At 34.8% G+C, this 21,253-nt stretch overlaps 1 protein-coding gene across 4 annotated transcripts in view; it reads right to left on the bottom strand.

The window, feature by feature from the left end:
- COL24A1 (collagen type XXIV alpha 1 chain) overlaps window positions 1–21,253 on the bottom strand; it is a 313,443-nt gene that overhangs the window by 113,054 nt on the left and 179,136 nt on the right. For all 4 annotated transcript variants that reach the window (XM_031465514.2, XM_064493377.1, XM_064493376.1 and 1 more), the window contains 4 exons: window positions 16,278–16,331; window positions 15,946–15,990; window positions 15,787–15,831; window positions 8,112–8,165 (listed from right to left, as the gene is read on the bottom strand). In XM_031465514.2, the coding sequence (XP_031321374.2) occupies window positions 8,112–8,165; window positions 15,787–15,831; window positions 15,946–15,990; window positions 16,278–16,331 (198 nt within the window). The remainder of the gene's footprint in view (window positions 1–8,111; window positions 8,166–15,786; window positions 15,832–15,945; window positions 15,991–16,277; window positions 16,332–21,253) is intronic.

Below are 21,253 nucleotides of genomic sequence, written 5' to 3'. Positions count from 1 at the left end.
TCCATAGTGGCTGCACCAATTTACCTTCCCACCAATACTGTAAGAGGGTTTCTTTTTCTCCACACCCTCTCCAGCATTTATTATTTATAGACTTTTTAATGATGGCCATTCTGACTGATGTGAGGTGATACCTCATTGTACTTTTGATTTGCATTTCTCTAATAATTAGCAATATTGAGCATCTTTTAATGTGCCTGTTGGCACATTAATGTGCCAACTTTTAATGTGCCTGTTGGCATTAAAATAGACATTTTCTATTTCTCTGTCCATTTTTTGATTTATTTTTTGATATTAAGCTGTATGAGCTGTTTGTGTATTTTGGAAATTAGTTCCTTGCTGGTCACATTGTTTACAAGTATTTTCTCCCACTCCATTGGTTGTCCTTTCATTTTGTTGATGGTCTCCTTTGCTGTGCTTTAAAAGCTTTTAAGTTTAATTAGATCCCATCTGTTTATCTTTGTTTTGATTTCCATTACTCTAGGAGGCAGATCCAAAAAATATTGCTGTAATTTATTTCAAAGAATGTTCTATGTTTTCCTTAGGAGTTTTATAATATCTGGTCTTACATTTAGGTCTTTAATCCATTTTGAGTTTATCTCTGTATATGGTGCTAAAGAATGTTCTAACTTCATTCTTTTACATGTAGCTGTCCAATTTTTCCAGCAGGGTAGTGGAAATTTTGAAAGGGATTGGATTAAATCTAATACATTAATCTAGAAATAAGCAGTCTTCTTTTTAGATAATACTTTTCTTTTCTAGTTTAGTTAGTTTCTAGGTCTCAGCAAATTTTTGAAATTTTCTTCATATGTGTCTCATCTAAATCTCATTAAGGTTATTCTTAATTATTTATTATGTTTTGTTTCTATCTTGAGTGGGATCTTTTTCCTATTATATTTTCTGTTTATTACTTGTATATAGGAAAACTGACTTTTCCAAAAAAGTGTTTATTATATGTCTTGCCATTGTACTTCTCTCTCAGTAGTTGAAAAAACTAGAATTAAGTCTTTGGGGTTTATTTGTATTTTCTCTAAATAACAATGCTTTCATTTCCTTATATGATTATCTGTGTGTCATATCCCAACACACTGGCCAAAATTTCAAAATAATGTTAGATAATATAGTGATAGTTGGTAGAGTGACCTTGTGGTTCCTGTGTTTATAGCAGTGTTTCAGTGCTTCCTAGTAGGTTGGATGGGGACACAAGATAGATACACTACCATATTACAGAATTATGCTTGACCTTACTAGAATATTTTGTTTTAATTAACAGACTTTACTTCTTAAAGAGATTTTAGAGTTACAGAAAAACTGAACAGACAGTACAGAGCTCCTATATACTACTCGTGCCCTATTCCCCTACTATTAGCATCTTAACACTTGTGTGGTGCCTTTGCTACAACTGATGGACCAATATCAACCCTTTATTACTAACTAAAGTCCACAGATTACACTAGCGTTCACTCTGAGTTGCATGGTTCTGAGTTTTGAGAAATGCATAATATCACGTATGTATCTTTACAGTATCATGCAAAATAGTTTCCCTGCCCTAAAATTCCCTTGTGCTCCACTGATTCATCCCTTGTTCCCTTCCCCTAAGCCCTGGCAACCACTGTTCCTCTTTATTGTCTCTATAGTTTTACAGACTTTTCCAGCTATCATCTAGTTGGAATCACATGGTATTCAGACTTTTCAGTTTGGCTTTTTCACTTAGCAGGATGTACCTGAAGAGTCTTCTATGTCTTTTTGTGGCCGAATAGCTCATTTCTATTTATTGCAAAATAATATTCCACTGGGTAGATATACCACTGTTTGTTTACCTCTTCACCTTTTGAAGGACATATTGGTGACTTCCAATTTTTAGCAACCATGAATAAAGCTGCTATAAACATTCATGTCTAGGTTTTGTTTAGACATAAGGTTTACACTCATTTCAGTAAACACCAAGGAGCAAGACTGCTGGATCACATGGTAAGAGTATGATTAGCTTTCTAAGAAACTGCCAAATTGTGTCCCAAAGTTGCTTTCTACCAGCAGTGACTGGGAACTCTTGTTGTTCCACATCTTTGCTGGTATTTGGTATTGTCATTGCTTTGGATTTTTGCCATTTATACAGGTATATAAAGGTATGTGATTGTTACAATTCACAGTTCTCAATTTTCAACATATGATATTGAATGTGTCTTCATATGCTTCTTTGCCATTTGTGTGTCTTCTGTGGTGTGGTGTCTGTTCAGACCTTTTACCCGCTTTTTAATTGCACTGTTTGTTTTCTTACTGTTGACTTTGAAGAGTTCTTTTGATATTTTGGATACAAGTCCTTTAATAGATATGTTTTCCAAATACTTTCTCCCAGTATGTGGCATGTCATCATTCTCTTAACGTGCCACAGAGCAAAAGTTTCTTAATTTTAATAAAGTCCTACCTACCAATTTTTTCATTTGTGGATAATGCTTTTGTTTTGTTGTATCTAAACACTCATTGCCAAATCTAAAGTCACAGAAATGTTCTCCTCTGTTATCTTCTAAGAGTTTCACAGTTACTAATTTTATATTTAGGTCTATGATCCATTTTGAGTTAATTTTTGTGAAACATGTAGTCTTTGTCTAAATCCTTTTCTTTTTTTTTTTTTTTTTTTTTTTGCCTGTGTATGTTCAGCTTTTCCAGCACCATTTGTTGAAAAGACTAGCCACTGAATTGCTTCTGCTCCTTTGTCAAAGATCAGTTGACTGTATTTGTGGAGTTCTATTTCTGAGCTTATTATTTTGTTCCCATTATCTGTCTGTTCTTTTGTTGACACTACACTGTCTTGATTACTGCAGCTTTATAGTAAATCTTTCAGTTTAGTGGTGTCTGTCCTCTGACTTCATTCTTCTTTAATATTATGGTGGCTATTCTGGGTCTTTTGCCTTTCCATGTGAACTTTACTATCTGTTTGTCAATATCCACAGTTACTTCCTATGATTTTGATTGGAATTGCATTAAATCTATAGATCAGGTTGTAAAGAACTAACATCCTAACAATGCTGCATCTTCCTATCCATCTTCTTTCCCAATCTTTCATTTCCCTCTTGTCTACTGCATTAGTTAGGACTTCTAGCACAATGCTGAAAAGGAATTTTAAAAAAGGGATATCCTTTCCTTGCTCCCCTCCTCTTAGGGGGAAATCATCTAACATCTCAACATTAAGTACAATCTTAGCTATATTAGCTATAAGGTTTTTTACACATGTTCTTCATAAAGCTGAGGAAGTTCCCCTTTATTCCTTGTTTGCTGAGTTTTTTTAATCATGGATGGGTATTGGATTTTGTCAATTTATTTTTCTGCATCTACTTTATATGACTTCTTTTACAGTCTATTGAACTGATGGATTTTTGTTGATATTTGAATGCTGAACCAGCCTTACATACCTGGGATATATCCCAGTTGGTGGTGGTGTATAATTATTTTTATATATTAGAGGATTTGATTTGTTAATATTTTGTTGAATATATGTTCATGACAGATACTGGTCTGTAGTTTTCTTTTCTTGTAATAGCTTTCTCTGGTTTTGGTATTAGGGTAATGCTGGCTTCATAAAATGAGTTAGGAAGTGTTCCTTCTGTTTCTATTTTCTGGAATAGACTGTAGAAAACGGGTATGATTTTGTTCCTTAAGTCCCTGGTAAGATTCACCAGCAAGACCATCTAGGCCCAGTGCTTTCTGTTTTGGAATGTTATTAATTATTGATACAATTTCTTTAGTCAATATAGGCCTACTAAGATTGTCAACTTTTCCTTGTATAAGTTTTGGTAGATTACGTCTTTCAAGGAATTGGTCCATTTCATCTAGGTTATCAAATTTGTGGGCATAGAGTTATTCATAGTATTCCTTTGTTATCTTTTTAATGTCCATGGGATTAATAGTGAGGCCTCCTATTTCATTTCTAATAGTAATTTGTATCTTCTCCTTTTTTTCTTGGTGAGTATGGCTAGGGTTTGACCAATTTTATTGACCTTTTCAAAGAACAAGGTTTTTGTTTCATTGATTTTTCTCTATTATTTTCCTGTTTTTAATTTAATTTATTTCTGCTGTGATTTTTATCATTTATTTTATTCTGCCTACTTTGTATTTAATTTTCCCTTCCCTTTCTGTTTCCTAAGGTAGAAGCTTAGATTATTGATTTTAGATCTTTCTCTTTTTCTAATACATGCATTCAGTACTATAAATTTCCCTCTGGACATTGCTTTTACTCATACCACAAAGTTTGGTCAGTTATATTTCCATTTTCCATTTAATTCAAAATATTTTTAAAATTTCTCTCAAGACTTATTCTTTGATCCAGTGTTATTTAGAAGTGTGTTGCTGAGTATCTAAATATTTTGAGATTTTCTATTATTGATTTCTAGTTTAATTCCATCATGGTCTGAGAGCATATTTTGTGTGGTATATTTTCTTTGAAATTTGGTGTGTTTTATAGCCCAGAATGTGGTCCGTCTATCCTGATGAATATTCTATGTGAGCTCGAGAAAAATGTATATTCTGCTGTTATTGGATTAAGTAGCTTATAAATGTCAATTTGATCCAGTTTTCTAATGGTGCTTAGTTCAACTATAATCTTATTATTTGCTTGCTGGATCCCTCAATTACTGACAGATGAATGCTGAAGTCTTCAAATGAAATAGTAAATTTGTCTATTTATCCTTGGAGTTCTATCAGTTTTGGCCTCATACAATTTGATGCTCTGCTGTTAGATGCATATACATTAAGCATTATTATGTCTTCCTGGAGAACTGATACCTTTATCACTATGTAATATATCCCTTTTTATCCCTAATAATTATCCTTGATCTGAAGTCTATTTTGTCTGAAATTAATATAACTGCTCCAGTTTTCCTTTGGTTAGTGTTAGTATATCTTTGTCCATTTTGTCCACCCCTTAATTTTTTAATATATGTGTCTTTATATTAAAAGTGGATTCCTTGAAGAAAACATACAAATCTTGTCTCTTTCTACTTGAGTCTTGTTTTTCTTTCTACTCTGTCCGTCTCATTTTTTAACAGGTGCATTGAGAATATTGACATTTAAGTGATTATTGACACAGCTGGGTTCATGCTTACTGTATTCCTTACTGTTTTCTATTTACTACCTTCATTCTTTCTTTTTTTCTTTTGACTTCCATTCTTTTTTATCCCACTCTTCTTTAAATTAAGACTTTTAATTTTAAAAGTTCCATTTTCTCTCTTATTTTAGCATATCAATGATACCTATAGTTTGACCTGGATATATATTTTTGCTTCCATACTTCCAAAGGAATCTAAGATTCCCTTGAAGATTTTCAGACAGACTATGGTTAAGGCTGCGCTCCTAACTTGTACACCTGGTTTTCCTCTTACCTCTTTCAGTCTTCTCTGTAGTTTCATCCTCTTCTACCAACACTTACTCATTGTTGAATTTCTTCAAAGCTCAGCCTTGGATTCTTTTCTTTTCTCACTCCTATACTCTCTCCCTAGACCAATGACTCCAATTCAGGATATTTTTCTGCTCAGAGCTCCATGTCCAACTGCCTTCTTCATATTTCTCAAAGGAACCTCAAATTCAACATAGTTAAACTGACTTATAATAATCTTCTGTTCAACAGCCTAGATTTCTATTGATATTCTCAGTTTCAGTGAGTGATAGCATTACCTCATTAATTCTTCAAGCCATAAACTTAGGAATTCTGTATGTGAAATGTGATTCCTATCTCCTGTTGATGTTATCCCCTTTTGAATATTTTCTATCTATCCACGTTTTCCCTCTGCTAATCAAAAATAGTTCTATCTCCTATCTCAATTGTTACAAAAGGTCATTCTTATTCATTCTTGGTCCCTTCCAATTTGGTTTGAGTGATCTTTACAAAACAATAATATGATCATAAAACTAGCCCTATCCCTTCAATGACATCCCTTTATTCTTAGGATCAAAATACAAATCCTTCGGAATAGGGCTACATGTGTCTGTCTCCTGCTTCCCCTTCCATCCTCATCTTGCACTTCCTTCCCATCTGACTCTCTGTGCCAGAGCGATGATGGCCTTCTTTCAGATCTTCAGATAAATATGTAGGGCTTTCTCCAAGCTCATGACTTCTCCCTAGAAAAACTTTTCCCAATATTTGCCTCAGTAACTTCAGATCACAGCTCAAATGCTCCTCCTCTGGAAGTTTCCCTAATCCCAGATTAGGAGAGCTTCTTTGGTATACGTTCTCTAGGAACTGAATTCCTATACTTCGTAGCGTTTATCTCAGTTTGTAATTATCACACATCTCTGTGATTATTTAATTAATGTGTACTTCTATCGTTAGACTGGAAACTCTATGCTTACTACTATAGTCCAAGTGTAGAGTCTTAATGAAAGTTTGTTGACTGAATGAATGAATGGTCAACTACTCAAATCCCAGCACTTGCATTGCAATGAGCAAACCAGTTTTGAATCTTGTCTGGGAAAAAGGGACAATTCTAATTGGTGTTGGCTACAGTCCTATTTAATTTCTCAGAATACAAATATGTTTCAATATCTCTTCTGTGTCTTTTATTTTACTAAGTTACTTCTGTTCTTTTCAGTGATTTGACCAGGCAGCTCAAATATATGAAACAAAGCCCATTATCCCCATTATAAATTGATTCACATTTACCAGACCCACTGATCTTCTGACCTGAATGTCAGTTTTTAGGTGCTGTTAAGCCACTTAGTCATTTATACTACAAATCTTTTCTTGTATGAAGTCTAAGATATTGTCTCTGCTGTTGTCATAGTTCTGTTGACATATTTATCTTGACTTAAATGTGTTCACCATTAAGATCAAATTAGTTTTAATTCTATTTCACTTCATCTAATATTACTTGCTCAATGATTACACCTTTGAGTATATGACCTTTGGTTAATATAGCTTAACAAATATGCATTAAGTAGATATAATACGGTAGACATTATACTAGAAAAGAGGATTGCAAAGGTGAAAAAAAAAAGGTCTCCGGCTTCAAGGAATTACAGACTTTTTGAAAGAAAGATATTTAGAGATGCCTCATTTTTTTTAATCAAATAAATATTAGAATTGGGATAGTAGGTTAAAAGATACAAAATGGATAAAACTGAGAAGAATTTAGTTTGATAAAATCAACACCACATCTAAGATTCTGTATTTAGAAAAATTATATATATAGGCAAATCTTATTCTTTGGAAGTTATACATAGATTTAATATCTAAAGGAAGACATGAACACAGTTTGGTTACAATAGCTCTTTTTTTTTTAACCTTTGAGATGCTCTTTATTTTTTTTAAACACTTTTTTATTGAGTGATAGTCATTTTACAATATTGTGTCAAACAACAGCTCTTTGTGAGAATTTCCCACTTGCTACTAGCTAAGTGAATTATGCAAAGGCCACCTATAAACTTGTGTGTCAACTGATGGATAAGATCAACCCAATAGTTTGAAAGACTATACTGTACTGTAAACCTTAGAAGCATGTTACTGCACACTGCATCTGATACTATTGGCCAGAAGAATGACTTCATAGGCAATAAAGAATATATTGTGAGAAAGAATGTGTGACAAGGTATTTCATTGTCACAATTCATTTTCCATGGAAACTCTATAATTGAGTCACGTTTAAGAAATCATGATGTAAGTTTTTGTATTACTGACCTACCAGCAGTTCTGTCATGTTTCAACATTTTGGCCCATCAGTTGTAGGATTTGCCTTCTCTGTATGTTTTTTTTTTTTTCTTTTATAGAGTTGCCCTCACAAATGTGATTGTGTGTGCTGGGGTTAGGGGAGCAGTGTAAGAATTATTACATGAATAGAAAGCCATTAATAAAATTCTGAGATTCAGTAAAACAGAAGCATCTTTGTTGAAAATAAAATGTGTAGTTTTAACAGTTCCAGACAAACGGGACCAACTATGACTTCATGAAACCAGGAGGGCACTAAAAATTATATCCACAGCAAAATATTCATTCTTATAATTAGTTGCTCATGATAAATGCTGCTTTTAAAAATATATCAACCACAGCACAACAGGGCATTAATAACAGAAAGGTAAATATACACTATGAGAAAAACACAATTAGAAAAGTATAAAGATAGACTTACTGGTTCTCCTGCAAGCCCCCTGTCTCCTGTACTCCCAGGCGGTCCTTGTAAACCCTGAATAAACAAAGGCAAAACTTGAAGAAAAAGTGATGCTTGAAAATGCTTTAGTCAGTTTCTCTACCTCGGCTTTCCTTCAAGATCCTCTGATCTAATTTTCTGCCTACCTCTATCCTTTGTTTTTTTCTTCTGTGGTAAAATATACGTAACATAAAATTTATCATTTTAACAATTTTTAAGTGTACAGTACTATGGCATTAAGTATATATTCACACTGCTGCACTACCATCATCACCATCTATCTTCAGAACTTTTTATCCTCCCAAACTGAAACTCTGGACCCATACCTTAACTCCCTGTCCCCTGCCCTCTTCCCCTGGCAACCACCATTCTCCCTTCTGTTTCTATGACTTTGACTACCTAAGTCAGTCAAATACGGAGACTCATACAATATTTGTTCTTTTGTATCTGGCTTATTTCACATGGCATAATGTCTTCTTCAAGATTCATCCATGTTGTAACACATGTCAAGACTTTGTTCATCTATTCATTCATAAATGAACATTTGGGGTTTTCTACCTTTTGGCTATTGTGACTAATGGTCCTATGAACATTGCTGTATAAGTATCTGTTTGTATCCCTACTTCTCATTCGTTGTGGTATATGCCTAGTAGTGGAATTGACAGATTACATGGTACTTTTATGTTTAACTGTTTGGGGAACCACCAGACTGCTTCCCACAGCAGCCCCACTATTTTACATTCTCACCAGCACAGCACAAGGGTTCCCATTTCTCCACATCCTTGCCAACACGGGTCATTTTTCTCTCTCTCTGTAGGTGTATGCGTTTAATAATAGTCACCCTGGGTGGGGAGTGGTATCTCAATGTGGTTTTGATTTGCATTTCCCTAACAACAAAGTGATTTTAAGCATCTTTTTATATATTTATTGGCCATCTGTATATCTTTAGAGAAATGCTTACTCAAGTCCTTTTGCTCATTTTTTCATTGGGATGTTTGTTTTTGTGTTGTTGAGTTGTAGGAGTTCTTTACAGCTACCTGTATTCTTTTGTACTTAATTCCCAGTCGTTAACAGCGACAAATTATTTTACATTTGGATTTTTTTATACTTTTAATAGCAATATAAAGAGGTTATTTGTTCCCCCCAAAATAATAGCCTTGTGATATGTTAGTAAGTATGACTTATGCCCTTAAAACCTGGGAAGCACAAGGATCTCAGAACCTAGATGACCAGAAATGACCAAATTGAACCTCTCCAATGTCCTTTATTTTCCCCCATTTTTACAACATACTATCTATGGTACCATAAAATTGAGTCTTAGATATGGGGGGTATATTCTAAAATGGTATGTAAAACTCTAAATCAAATTTCTGGTGCTCTTTGATTCTTTCACTCAAAGATTAACTGACCATGTACTGTGTGCCAGACACTGATGACTACTACTGATAAATAAAATATTGTTCCTGTCTTGCAATTTGCCTCCTCTACTCTTCTAATTCCTAACCTTGGGAAGTTACAGCAGGTCACAATTACCATTTTATCTTAAAATCTAAGAATAATATGATATTAAATTGGAGGTAAATACATTTAAAATTCCTAGCAACATACAATCTTCTAAGTTAATAATAATCAACGCTATGTTTAGTTATGTATGATTCTCTGGTTAGAGAAAGGGTACATGTAAAATCTCATGGACTCCCATCTGACTAAGGCTATATCTCAGACATAAAAGTCATAAGCCACTCATGTACTCCAGGCTTCTAAATTAAGAGACAGAATTAATATAAGGGACCCCTCTATGCCTGGTATACCAACTGCAACACACAGCAAAGTTTCAGAACCTTAAATAATGTCTGCCCAGTTTGCTTTGTAGCGAGTGTTTGCACACAATATTAAACTTAGTATGTACTTTTGTGTGTGTGTACATACATATATATATATATATATATATATATATATATATATATATATATATATATATATATTTTATTGAAGTATAGTCAGTTTACAATGTTGTGTCAATTTCTGGTGTAGATCAGTATGTACCTGTAATACTGTTAACGGCATACAAATGCCATTTGGTAAAGCTGAGAAAATGATCTAAATTGACTCTTCTATTTTTACTGTAAGAAAAGCACAAACTGGCACAAAATAAAAATTCCCTTGCAGGTTTTTCAGATGCTACTGAAATACATTATCCGTAGTACAGCTCCTCATCCTGTGACTTCAGCTCAGCAATTACGATAATGGTGAGCAGGAGGGTAAACACTACAGTGGCTGCTATTTAGTGAGAGCTTGTGCTAAGTACATAGTGAGTGTCATTTGTTACAACTATAAAAGGTGTCTCATTTAGTGATAGGGAAACAGAGGCTCAGAGAGGTTACAATTTTAATTTAAAATTATTTAAATTTGTACAAAGTCAAGACAGCTGTAAGTGGCAGAACCCTAATCTGACGTCCGTGTGACTCCAACGCCATGCTCTTCTGCTATACAGTAGAATTGCTTTCTACTGATTTCCATGAGAAATTGAGCATTCAGTGTCTTTCCATTTTCAATAAACATGTGTAGAGCATCCTCAAGATCTTATGAGAATCAGCAAGGGAGCACGTAAATGTTATTTCTATTGCTACACTTTCATTTTAGGATCATGAAAACTGTATACATTCTGCTTCATTATCTGGAGAATGGGAAAGAACAGAATACTATATGCTTTTTTGTATCATAAAGATACTGAAATAAATGCTTCTCAAGTAATCTGAGTTCCTACAGGAAAAGCTATTTTTTAAAACTTATTTTTTTTTTTAATTGAAGTGCAGTCAGTTACAATGTGTCAATCTCTGGAGTACAGCACAATATCCCAGTCATACAAATACAAGCATATATCCAAGAAAACTATTTTTAAAGAAGAAATGTTACGTGTTTCCACTTCTACCACTGGCCAAGTAGCTCCCATCATACCAATCTATACACAGACAACTGTAAACCCAAGACAAAAACATTAAAAAGAAAAGATCTGAAAGCATTGGAGAAAGACCACAAATAGGCCCAAACTAGAGTAGTGGGATCTACGCTTGAAAGAAGGGAATACAACTAGGTGAGTTTCTGATTTTTTTTTTAACATGGCTTTTAGCCAGAGGATAAACTACACAGGATGCTTAAAATAAAATAGGATAGAAACGCTCTCTGATTGGCTGAATACAGAGTTCATATGGAGAACACAGGGCAGAACTTGGAGTGATCAGAGCTGCTGGAAAGTGATGAAAGAAAGAGCCAGCAAGGGAAAGCCTCAAATTCCAAGTATAAACTTCGCTTACATCTCTTCCTGACGTCTGAGGTATGTATTGGTGTGGCCAACTCCAAGCAGCCCAGACAAGGCTAAGATTACTGAACAGAGATGTCGGCAGCTATCTACCACAGAGGAGAGAGAATCTGGAGTTTTAACTCAGCCAAATTAACTGTCTGACAGACGTTAAAAAAAAGCAATACTCTTCAAAGAAATATAACAGACTTTAGACTCTCTACAATGAGTCATTCAAAATGCTCAAGATACAATTCAAAATTATTAGACAGGAACATTTTCCCATATTTATGAGAGAAGGCAATTAATGGAGACCAAACTCAAGATTACACAGATGTTAGATATATCACACAATGATTTTAAAGTAGCTAATATGAACATGTTCAATAATGTAAATAAAAATATGTTCATGATGAATAAACAAACAGGAAATCTCAGAAAAGAAAAAGCATCTGTATAAAGAAATGGCAAAAATTATAGAAAATTAAATATCCAAATAAAACTGAAAAATACAATATCATTAATAAAATTTTAGTGAAAGGGTTTAACAAGTTAGTGAAGATAGATTCAGGTTGTCCCACCAAAAAACAAGAAAAACAGGAAAAGGGAAGATTGAAATAGGAATGAATGGAGCCCCAGGGACCTAAGGTATGATATCAAAATGACTAACATATATTTAATTGAAATACAAGAAAGAAAGGAGAAGGGAAATGGCAAAGGGAAAACATCTGAAAAAAGCAGAAAGTTGAAAATTTACACACACAAGCAGCTCTGCAAACCTCAAGCTGGATAAATGCAAAGAAAATCCATCGAGGCACAACATAGTCAAACTGCCAAAAGCCAAAGATAAAGAGAAACCCTCAAAAGCAGCCAGAGAAAAATGATACATTATATGTAGAGGAATAATGATAAAGGTAAGCGTAGACTTCTCATTAGAAAGAATGAAGGCCAAAATTAAAGGCATGTCATCTTTACAGTGCAGAATGGAAACCAAAAAAGAAAAAAAAAAGAAAACCCTGCTGACCCAGAATTCTATAGCAAGTGAAAATATCCCTCAAGAATGAAGGTGAAATAAAGAAAAAGCAAGAGAACTCTTACAGTCAAGCAAGAACTTGACTGTAAGAGATCTAAAGGGAGTTCTGTGGCTGCAGGGAAATGACATCATTTAGAAACACACGTCTGCAGAAAGCAAGAAAGAGCCCCAGAAGGAGAAAATGCATAGAGAAATTTTTTAAAATGCTATTTTCTTCCTAAATATCTCTAAAACATGTACTTCATTACAGTAAAGCAGAGAAGATTTTATTTATATTAAAGCAGAATTTAAACCTTGCAAAATGGGGTTTATAACATATATAGATGTAATACATAAAACAAATACAGCATATAAGGCAGGCTGCTGCAAAACACGTTTACATGGTTGCAAGTTTCCAGTCATTATGTTAAGTGTTACTGTATTAACTTTAAGTAGACTGTGGAAAGTTAGGACGTGTACTGTAATCCTTCAGCTGGTGACTGACAAACTACAGTCAGGGGGACAGATTTGGACCATCACCGGATTTTGTAAATAAAGGTTTCTTTGGAACAAACCTACGCTCAATCCCTTACATACTGTCTACAGTCGCTTTCATCCTATGATGACAGAGCTGAGTAGCTGTAAAGAGACCAGATGGCCCGCAAAGCCTAAATTATTTATTCTGTGGCACTTTACAGAAAAAGTTTGCTGACTCCTGACTTAGAATAACCACTTAAAAGTAACAATGAGATGAAGTATAGTTAAGAAGCCAACAGCTAAATTAAAATGGAATTCTCAAAATTATCCAATGCCTAAAGTAGGTGCTGAATACCACTGTGACCACCACAGAGGAACAAGTCATAAAATGGTAGACCTAAATGCAACCATATCAATAATTACATTAAGTGGAAACAGAGCAAATGCTAATTTAAAGGCAGAGGTTGTCAGAATGAATAAAAGAGCAAGATTCAACTTTAAGACACTCACTTTAAACATCAAGATACAGATGGGCTGAAGATAAATGAATGACAAAGATATGCCATGTAAACAGTTGGAGAGACTTACATATCAAGTAAAGTAGATTTCAAAACAAAAAGCAAACCAAGGAATTAAAAAGTATTACCGGAGATACAGAGGAACATTTTATAATGATAAAAAGGTCAGTTGATTGGGAAGCTATAATAATCATAATATGAATACCCTAAAAATAAAGCTGCAAAATATATGAAGCAAAATTTGACAGAATCAGAGACACAGAGAAATACAAAGTCATACTTAGAGGTTTAACACTATCTTATTAACTAAAAGAATATTGATAAAAAAAATCAGTGTTGTATGAACTGTTACAGTTTTCATATGATTTAGAAAACTAAAAACAGTTATCTAGACTTTATCACCCTAATAAGATAATGAATTATGTCTTTTCCTCTTGATTTTCCCTTTGAGTCAGATCTACACGTGAGTGGAAGGCAAATATAGGAAACAATGTTGGCCAATGGGACAAAGATACTTTTCCTGTTTATCTCGATTTGGCAGAGTACTATATGTGTTACTAACTTTCATTTAATACCTAGCTTTAGAATTATGAAAATTTAGAGCTGTCTGTTTATTTTACAGATGAGGAAAATATGATCCAGAGAGCTAAGGAATTTAACCAAGACTGTACTGCTACTAGGGGTGCGCACTATAACAAAGGTCAGCCTAACCTCCAATATACCTTTTTATTATACAGCACTGCCTGCTTGTTGACAGTGCATAAAATGCCTGGAGACACTGGGATTACTGCGCAGGATCAAGTAAATCCTTGAGGCCATCTGGAGTTCTTGGCTTGATTGATTCTAGCTTCCCTAAGATCTCAAAGTCTATTTTGGTTCAGTCAAGACGAAGGAAAAGATGTAGGTATAGAGCTAAGTAAACCTCAACAACTAATATTGACTCATGATTTACTGTCTGAACCATGTCATCTATTAAGGTAACTTTGCTCTTCCAGTAGTCTGTGAAACCTGCCATAAGCTACAGTTACAAATGGTTCTAGTAACTTTTGTTTGACTGAGGAAATAAAACTATTAAAATTTACATTTATCCAGGCATATCTGATAGGCTGAAAATGAATGTAAAATTCTAAGGAATGTCAACAATGCACAAAATGATTAAGTACTTTTATTTCCCTCAGCCTCATTTTTCTAAAGTAAGAGGAATGAACTTGATGAATTCTAAATTTCTCCACTCACTGCAACGTATTAGTTTTATATACAGTGTAGCAAAGTGGAAACAATCTACCGAAATATGATTTACCTTAATTTAGTACAACTCATGATGAATATTAATACTCAAGGAACGTTCTTTGGGGATGACTTCAATTAACAATATATGTCACACACAAGTTCTTTCCTAGATACAGTCATTTTTCTCTTTTAGATCAACTATTTCAGGTTTGACCAGGAGAATATAATAATGCTATTATGGAAAACAACAGGCAGGGGGCAGCAGATCTCACAGAGGAACAAGTAAATGCAATGACATTAGTGATAATTACTATAGCAGCTAAAATTTTTTTTTGTCCTATGCTTTTCTGACTCTGCAGTTACAGTATATTTAAATTATGGTCTAATTTTATGACTTTAAATTATACATATATGTGTATGACAAATCACAATGTCATTAAAATTATGATTACAAATGAAAGTAATTAAAAAACCTATATATTTAGGCTCTTTTGCTCAAAATTATATATATATATATATATATTTATATGTGTAGTATCTTACGTCTGTGTGTATATAATTCTCTCTTCTTTTTTTTTTTTTTAACATTTCTCTCCCTCGGTGATGATAACCACAGACCTTATGTCTCAAGGAAAAAAAAATGTATAATTCTGAGGTTTTTGATGGCAGAAAAATATTAAGCATTATATGAAAACTCTTAGAGCAGTGTCATGGGAAAACATGATGACACCCAGAGCTCCTCACTCCAAGGGTCCAAACAACACTCAAGTTGAGTTAAAACAAAACTAGGGAAGAAGCCTCAAAGAAATTTCTTCTGTTAGCCTTATTAATATTTATTATATTTATACGATACCACACCACTTTATCTTGAAATGGATTTTACAGAAAAACAATCATAACCGAGGTGAAGTAAAAGTAACAGTTATCACTACCAGTTTATAGACAGGTACAAAAAAGACCCAGAGTGAGTAAGCTGCTTGCCCAGATAGAACCCTGACCTAATGATAATGAGGAAAAAACTTGTATTCTCTTAGCTTGATAACCCGATTACTAAACAAGAGTTGCGTCAGAGAACAAATCAGATAAAATTAGTTTATCGTTTGATTATTTTCAATTACTTACTGGCTTCCCTTGAACGCCTCTCTCTCCGGGGCTCCCAGCCTTACCCTGCACAGAAAGAAGACGCCCAGGTCAAAGAGCTGCCTCCCCAAATATCAGTCACACCCCAAGGAAAGCAGACTTTATACGTTTATCTTTAATGTGAAATGCTTTACTACTTACAGTGAGACCGGAAGGCCCTCGTTTCCCTTGATCTCCTTTTTCACCCTAAAAGAGAATCAATACCAGGTGTGTTATAAGAATGTGCAGTATGGTCTTCCACACGCTAGCATACATTCACATGCCAAAAAGTAAGACATCGAGTATACAGTTCAATAATTCAAAAAAACTCATTTCTGTGTGTGCAGTAAAAACTTTATGCATGTTTCATAGTTAGACTAAGAGAAAATATAGAACCATACTTTTATAAGGAAATACGTAAGTTTTTTAGACAGGTAGGACATATGGGCTCAAAAAAATTTAACTGTACATGAAATGAGAAAATCAATGATTACCTTGGCACCTTGTATACCTTGTTCTCCTGAGAGACCATCTGGTCCTCTTGGTCCCTAGAGATGGAAACAATATCTTGCTGTTAATTTGAAATATTTCTTTACTGCTATGCATCCTTACAAATGGAGGCACTATACTCTTTTCCAGTTGACAGACTTCTTTTGCTTGTTTCTGTGCTATAAACACAGTAAAATATATAGCTGAATATACGGATGAACCTATCTGCATGGGAGAATCAAGCCAGTGTGTTTAGGATTTAATGCCAAGTAGTAAATCACATGACCCCAAAAACAGCTGATTCAGTTGCTGAGGTAGCTACAGTGTAGGTTAGGTTTGTTATTTAAATACTTTGTTCACCTTATCATTTACTCCGCAGAAATCCAGGATTTAGTCTAAAGACAACTCTGAATTAACTTTAATGTAGCTGGCTTGTTTGTTCAGTCTTCTTTTCTATCTTTGGGATGGCACTCTTCTCACTTTATTAGAAAACGAAGGCTGACTGCATTCTTCCCTGCTATACACCTGGCTTGACAACTGAAAGATGGCAAGGGACACAGAAAATGAATAGAAAATGCTGCTGGGAACATTCCTGTAAATTCAAAACTTCTCAGCTAAGTTGCTATCGATATTAATTCAGAAATTAGTCGTGAAGAAGCATTAGCAGCAAAAGTCATTCTCTAATAAGACAGTATATGTTCCTTGTCCTTGGAAGACCTTAAAGTCCCTTTCAAGGGAATTAATTCAATTCCACAACCATTGACTGAACATCTACTGTGGTAAAGGCAGTGCATTAAGCGTATAGGGATGTCAATTGTAAGGTACGGTCAATTACAGAAGTAACTATAATGCAGGCAAAGATAAGGCATGTAAGGGCTAATGGGATTCAAAGGAGGGAGAGAGCTTTCACAAGTTTGTAAAGGGAATAAAGATATTATTTTGACTTTTGGAGATCATGCTTTAGAAGAAATTCTAGGTAGAGGGATAGTATGAGAAAAGGGTACAGCAGGCAGATACCAAGAATGAAAAAAGTAGTTTGTTTAGCTGAGCTATTGATTACATGGAGTAGTTTTTAGTATGTATATACTAAGAAAAAATTGTGGAAAGACTGGGACTTCAAAGGTGAAGGACTGGAGTTTATACTTAAATCAATAAGCAATGAGGAGGCACTGAAAATTTCTATACGAAATGGTGACATAAATATCCCAATACAACACGCTGCTTTGGAGAAGCCTTGTAGGCTTCAGCGTTGTCTGTTGTATTCCATCTGAGGGCAGCTTGATTCAGCTTCGTATCATTAAAAAGCTATTTGCTATAATAGGATTCTCTCCCGGGGTGCTCTTAGGGTAACTGCATCCCCTGATCCTCTCGGGCACTCACAGGATGGGAGAAGAGACTCGCCCTCCATAGGGACCTAAAGCTCCACTGGTCATATACTAAAGCCAAAGCCATATCTCTGGCCCTACCATTTTTTCAATCTCTATTTAAGGTTCTCCATGATATGTCCCCAGCTTACTTTCCTGCCCTATTTTCCCGTAAAAAGCTACAAAACTAAGTGACAGTCTTATTGTGCAGAACCTTCAATGTCAAGTTGAGGAGTATGGATTTAATTCAGATAAGTGACTTTCAAAGTATGTTATACATTCAACAAACTTTCACTGAATCCCTACTATAAGTCAGGTACTATTTTAGGCCCAGAGGACACAGTAGGGAGAAGAGACAATTCCCTGAATTCATAAACAAGCAAACTGATATATAAAATTAAAATATAAAATGGCAATAGGTAGTCAAGTATAATGAAGAAAAATAAAGGCAGTTAAGGGACTAGGAAGAGTCCAAGGTCAGAGGAAGGGCCCTATTTTAGACAGAGTGCCTGAGGATGTTCTCTGAAGTGACACGTGGGTAAGCACGTGGGCTGACCTGAGGGAGGGGAGACTGTGTACACCATGCGAATCATCCTGGCAGGAGAAAGAGCAGCTGCAAAGGTCCTGAGGTGAGGGCATCCTTGGAATGTTTGACAATTAAGTAAGTGAAGATGAAAAAGAAAACCATGATTAAAGGAAGACCCTGCCATTTTAAGTGCAAAGACCCCTTGGGCCCTTGCTCTTAACCATCACCATCGTAAAAATTCAGCAGCTTGTATTGATTCTCTTTTGCTGGCACCTTCTATACCTGTTTCCCTTTTTCTGCCCTGTAAGAAAAACACTCTGCGAATTTTTTGGGAGTAATAGCAACGTGGCTGAGAGAGTATGAAAAGGAATGAGTGATTAACGTTCTAAAATACCACAGAAAGCAAGTAAGATCTAGAAAGGTATCCACTGGTAATTAGGCCCTTGACTCCTCTGCAAACTGAAACTTCTGTATTTTTTGGATACTTTGTAAGTAAGGAGCCAGTAGAATGAGGACGGCATTAAGGTAAGAACAAGCTGGAAAGGCAAGTTTGTTCAGGGTAGAAAGGGGGCAGTGGGGAGAGGATAATGATTTGACTCTAGACAGTCAAGCGCAGCGAGGCCGGCAGCTCCAAGGCCAGTGCCAGAGAGTCAGGATCACTGTCTAGGTTCACGTTAGCAGCCAAGAGGATGAAGCTTCAAAAGGCCACCAAACACAGAGCAGAAAATTTTTTAAAAATTAAAAAAAAAGAGTCTTGTTTCTTAGATAAACTGTGATTAAGTGGTTGCCTGGATATATATGTAGAAAAGGCTGCATCTCGCGCAGGAGGAAAGTCTCATAACTGACCGCCTGTTTCAGCCTCGGCACACAGATCACCCACCGGCAAGGCTGAACTAGGCTAAACCCTGCTTTTTAAGATGAAGAAACTGAAGCCTGCAGAATTAAGTGAGTTACTGGCTTCACATAATGTCTAAATGTCCAAAGACTTTCAATAATTGTGCTTTTTATTAAGTTTATAATATTTATTATATAAATAGTAATCCTCTTAGCAAGTGAATTCAGGCTGAAACAGAGGACTTGAAGTTTAGAAGTTTACAAAATGAATATTAAATATTTACAAGTAAAATGCTGATTGGTATTTTTTTCTATTTTGTAGCACTTTTATTTAAAAGGCATATATCTGTGTAACATTCAACCCAAGAAATACAAGTTGGTAGTTATTTTAGACAATTTTTTGGCACAGTGCAGATTATAAATCACTATACAGACAAGCATAATGATAAAATTTCCCCATTCCTAACAAATCTCTCTCTTTCCCCTCCTCTCTCCCTTCCCCATACCTTCCTGCATATTCACACAATGGGGGAAATTATTAAGTCATCATTTCTTTTTTTCAAACAGTGCCTGGCACATCATAAGAGCTCAGTACATAAAGATTACTATTATTATTGTTCTTGTTATTTATGCCTTAGCATTAAGAAGTTTATCAGCTCTGTTCCTGAGAATAGGTCTTAATTAGGACACCAATATTTATCAAGACCATTTAGTGCAGTCTTAGAATACGCCAGGAACTTTATAAGTTTGCTGGTCAAAAATGCCTTGATTTTAAAGATGAAGAAACAAAGGTTCAGAAATGTAAAGCAACCAACCCAAGGTCACACAGCTAGTAGGGGCAGAGCCAAGGCAATGCGCATGGCTCTTGCCCACCGCTAAAATCCAACCTGACTTTGTAAGATCTTTGTTTTTCTCTGATATGTAAAAGTCCTTTTAAATTTTATTCTTGTGTGAAGGCACACAGAAATGAAAGAATTAGATTCTTTTCTGGGCTCCCCTGGCAGAACCAATCTCTCCTCTCTCTGGGTTTCCACAAACCCTTGTACGTTCCTCCATTATAGCTCACAGCACATCGATTTATAGCTGGAGCTAGGATTCAGGTTAAAGACTGATTAGTATTAGAACTGAAAGGAACTCCCTCCAAAATTAAGGAATTCTTTAATGATAATCACTTATTTCTTAATGTTTTACATCAAAAAATATTTTTACTAAAAAATATTTTCACATTTATTATTTCATTTACTAAACCAGGAAACAAAGAGAGTTTCTGCAGTAACGACAAAGATAACCACATTAAAAAAAAAAAGGTCTAAGTGTAGCAATTACATTAATTAAAGGCTATAAAGCCTGAGGTTGCTAGTTAAGAGGTTAAACCTGGCAGAACTTTAGGAAAGTTTGGTGCTCTCTATGCTTCAGTTAAGGCTCAGTTAATTAGCCAAAAGCTTAGCTTTATCAACATCTGTAAATTTCACTTTACTATTGGCTGTAGACGTTATCTCTGGGTTAGTGTATATGCCTTCTTTGGCTCCTGAGACAAAATAAACTTCAGGACAAGTTCTAAGAAAATCAGACAAATAGCATCATAATAGGCACCTGAGTATACAGTTATTTTTTCTAATACCTGCCTTAAAATATATGATTACCTATAGATCTCCTGAAAAATGTATTCTAGTTAAGGAAATAAAATAAAATAAAATAAAAACATAAAAAAGTCTAATCTTTTCTTTATCCTCTTTTGGAAAAGTTAAAGTTGACTATAGTGAGTGACTATTAGTAGTTTCTAAAAGCTAGAATAAAATCTGATAGCTCAGCTACATAAACTAGAAACGTTTTGTAAAATACCAAGTACCCTGAATTGTAGGCAGTAATTTTAACTAAAGTTCACTAAATTCCTGAATAATCAATATAGTCCTAAAAGCATTTAACGATAGGGACAGAACCACTTCCATATAAATGCTACAGTTAAATTTTTAAAAACTGTGATTAACTAAAACATTAACATAAACTGTGCACTGGCATATTTAGAGAGACTTTTATGAGAATTGCAAGCCCATCTCTATAACACTTGTAATCAATTTTAATAAGCTCCAGGAACTATGAATGAAAGAAACAGCCCTTCTCAAAAGAACAAATGTCTAACTTAGCTTCAGTATATTTATTTTTACTTTTAACCATATCTGTCTTTGCTTGACCCACCTATTAATTTTAAATTGCTCAGATGCTTAATTATTATGCCTAGCACTTTTTTCTGGCTCTT

Source organism: Camelus dromedarius, chromosome 14 (assembly GCF_036321535.1).
Source record: "Camelus dromedarius isolate mCamDro1 chromosome 14, mCamDro1.pat, whole genome shotgun sequence".
NCBI lineage: Eukaryota > Metazoa > Chordata > Mammalia > Artiodactyla > Camelidae > Camelus > Camelus dromedarius.
Note: the sequence above shows the minus strand (reverse complement) of the source record. Positions and strands in the feature narration are given on the sequence as shown.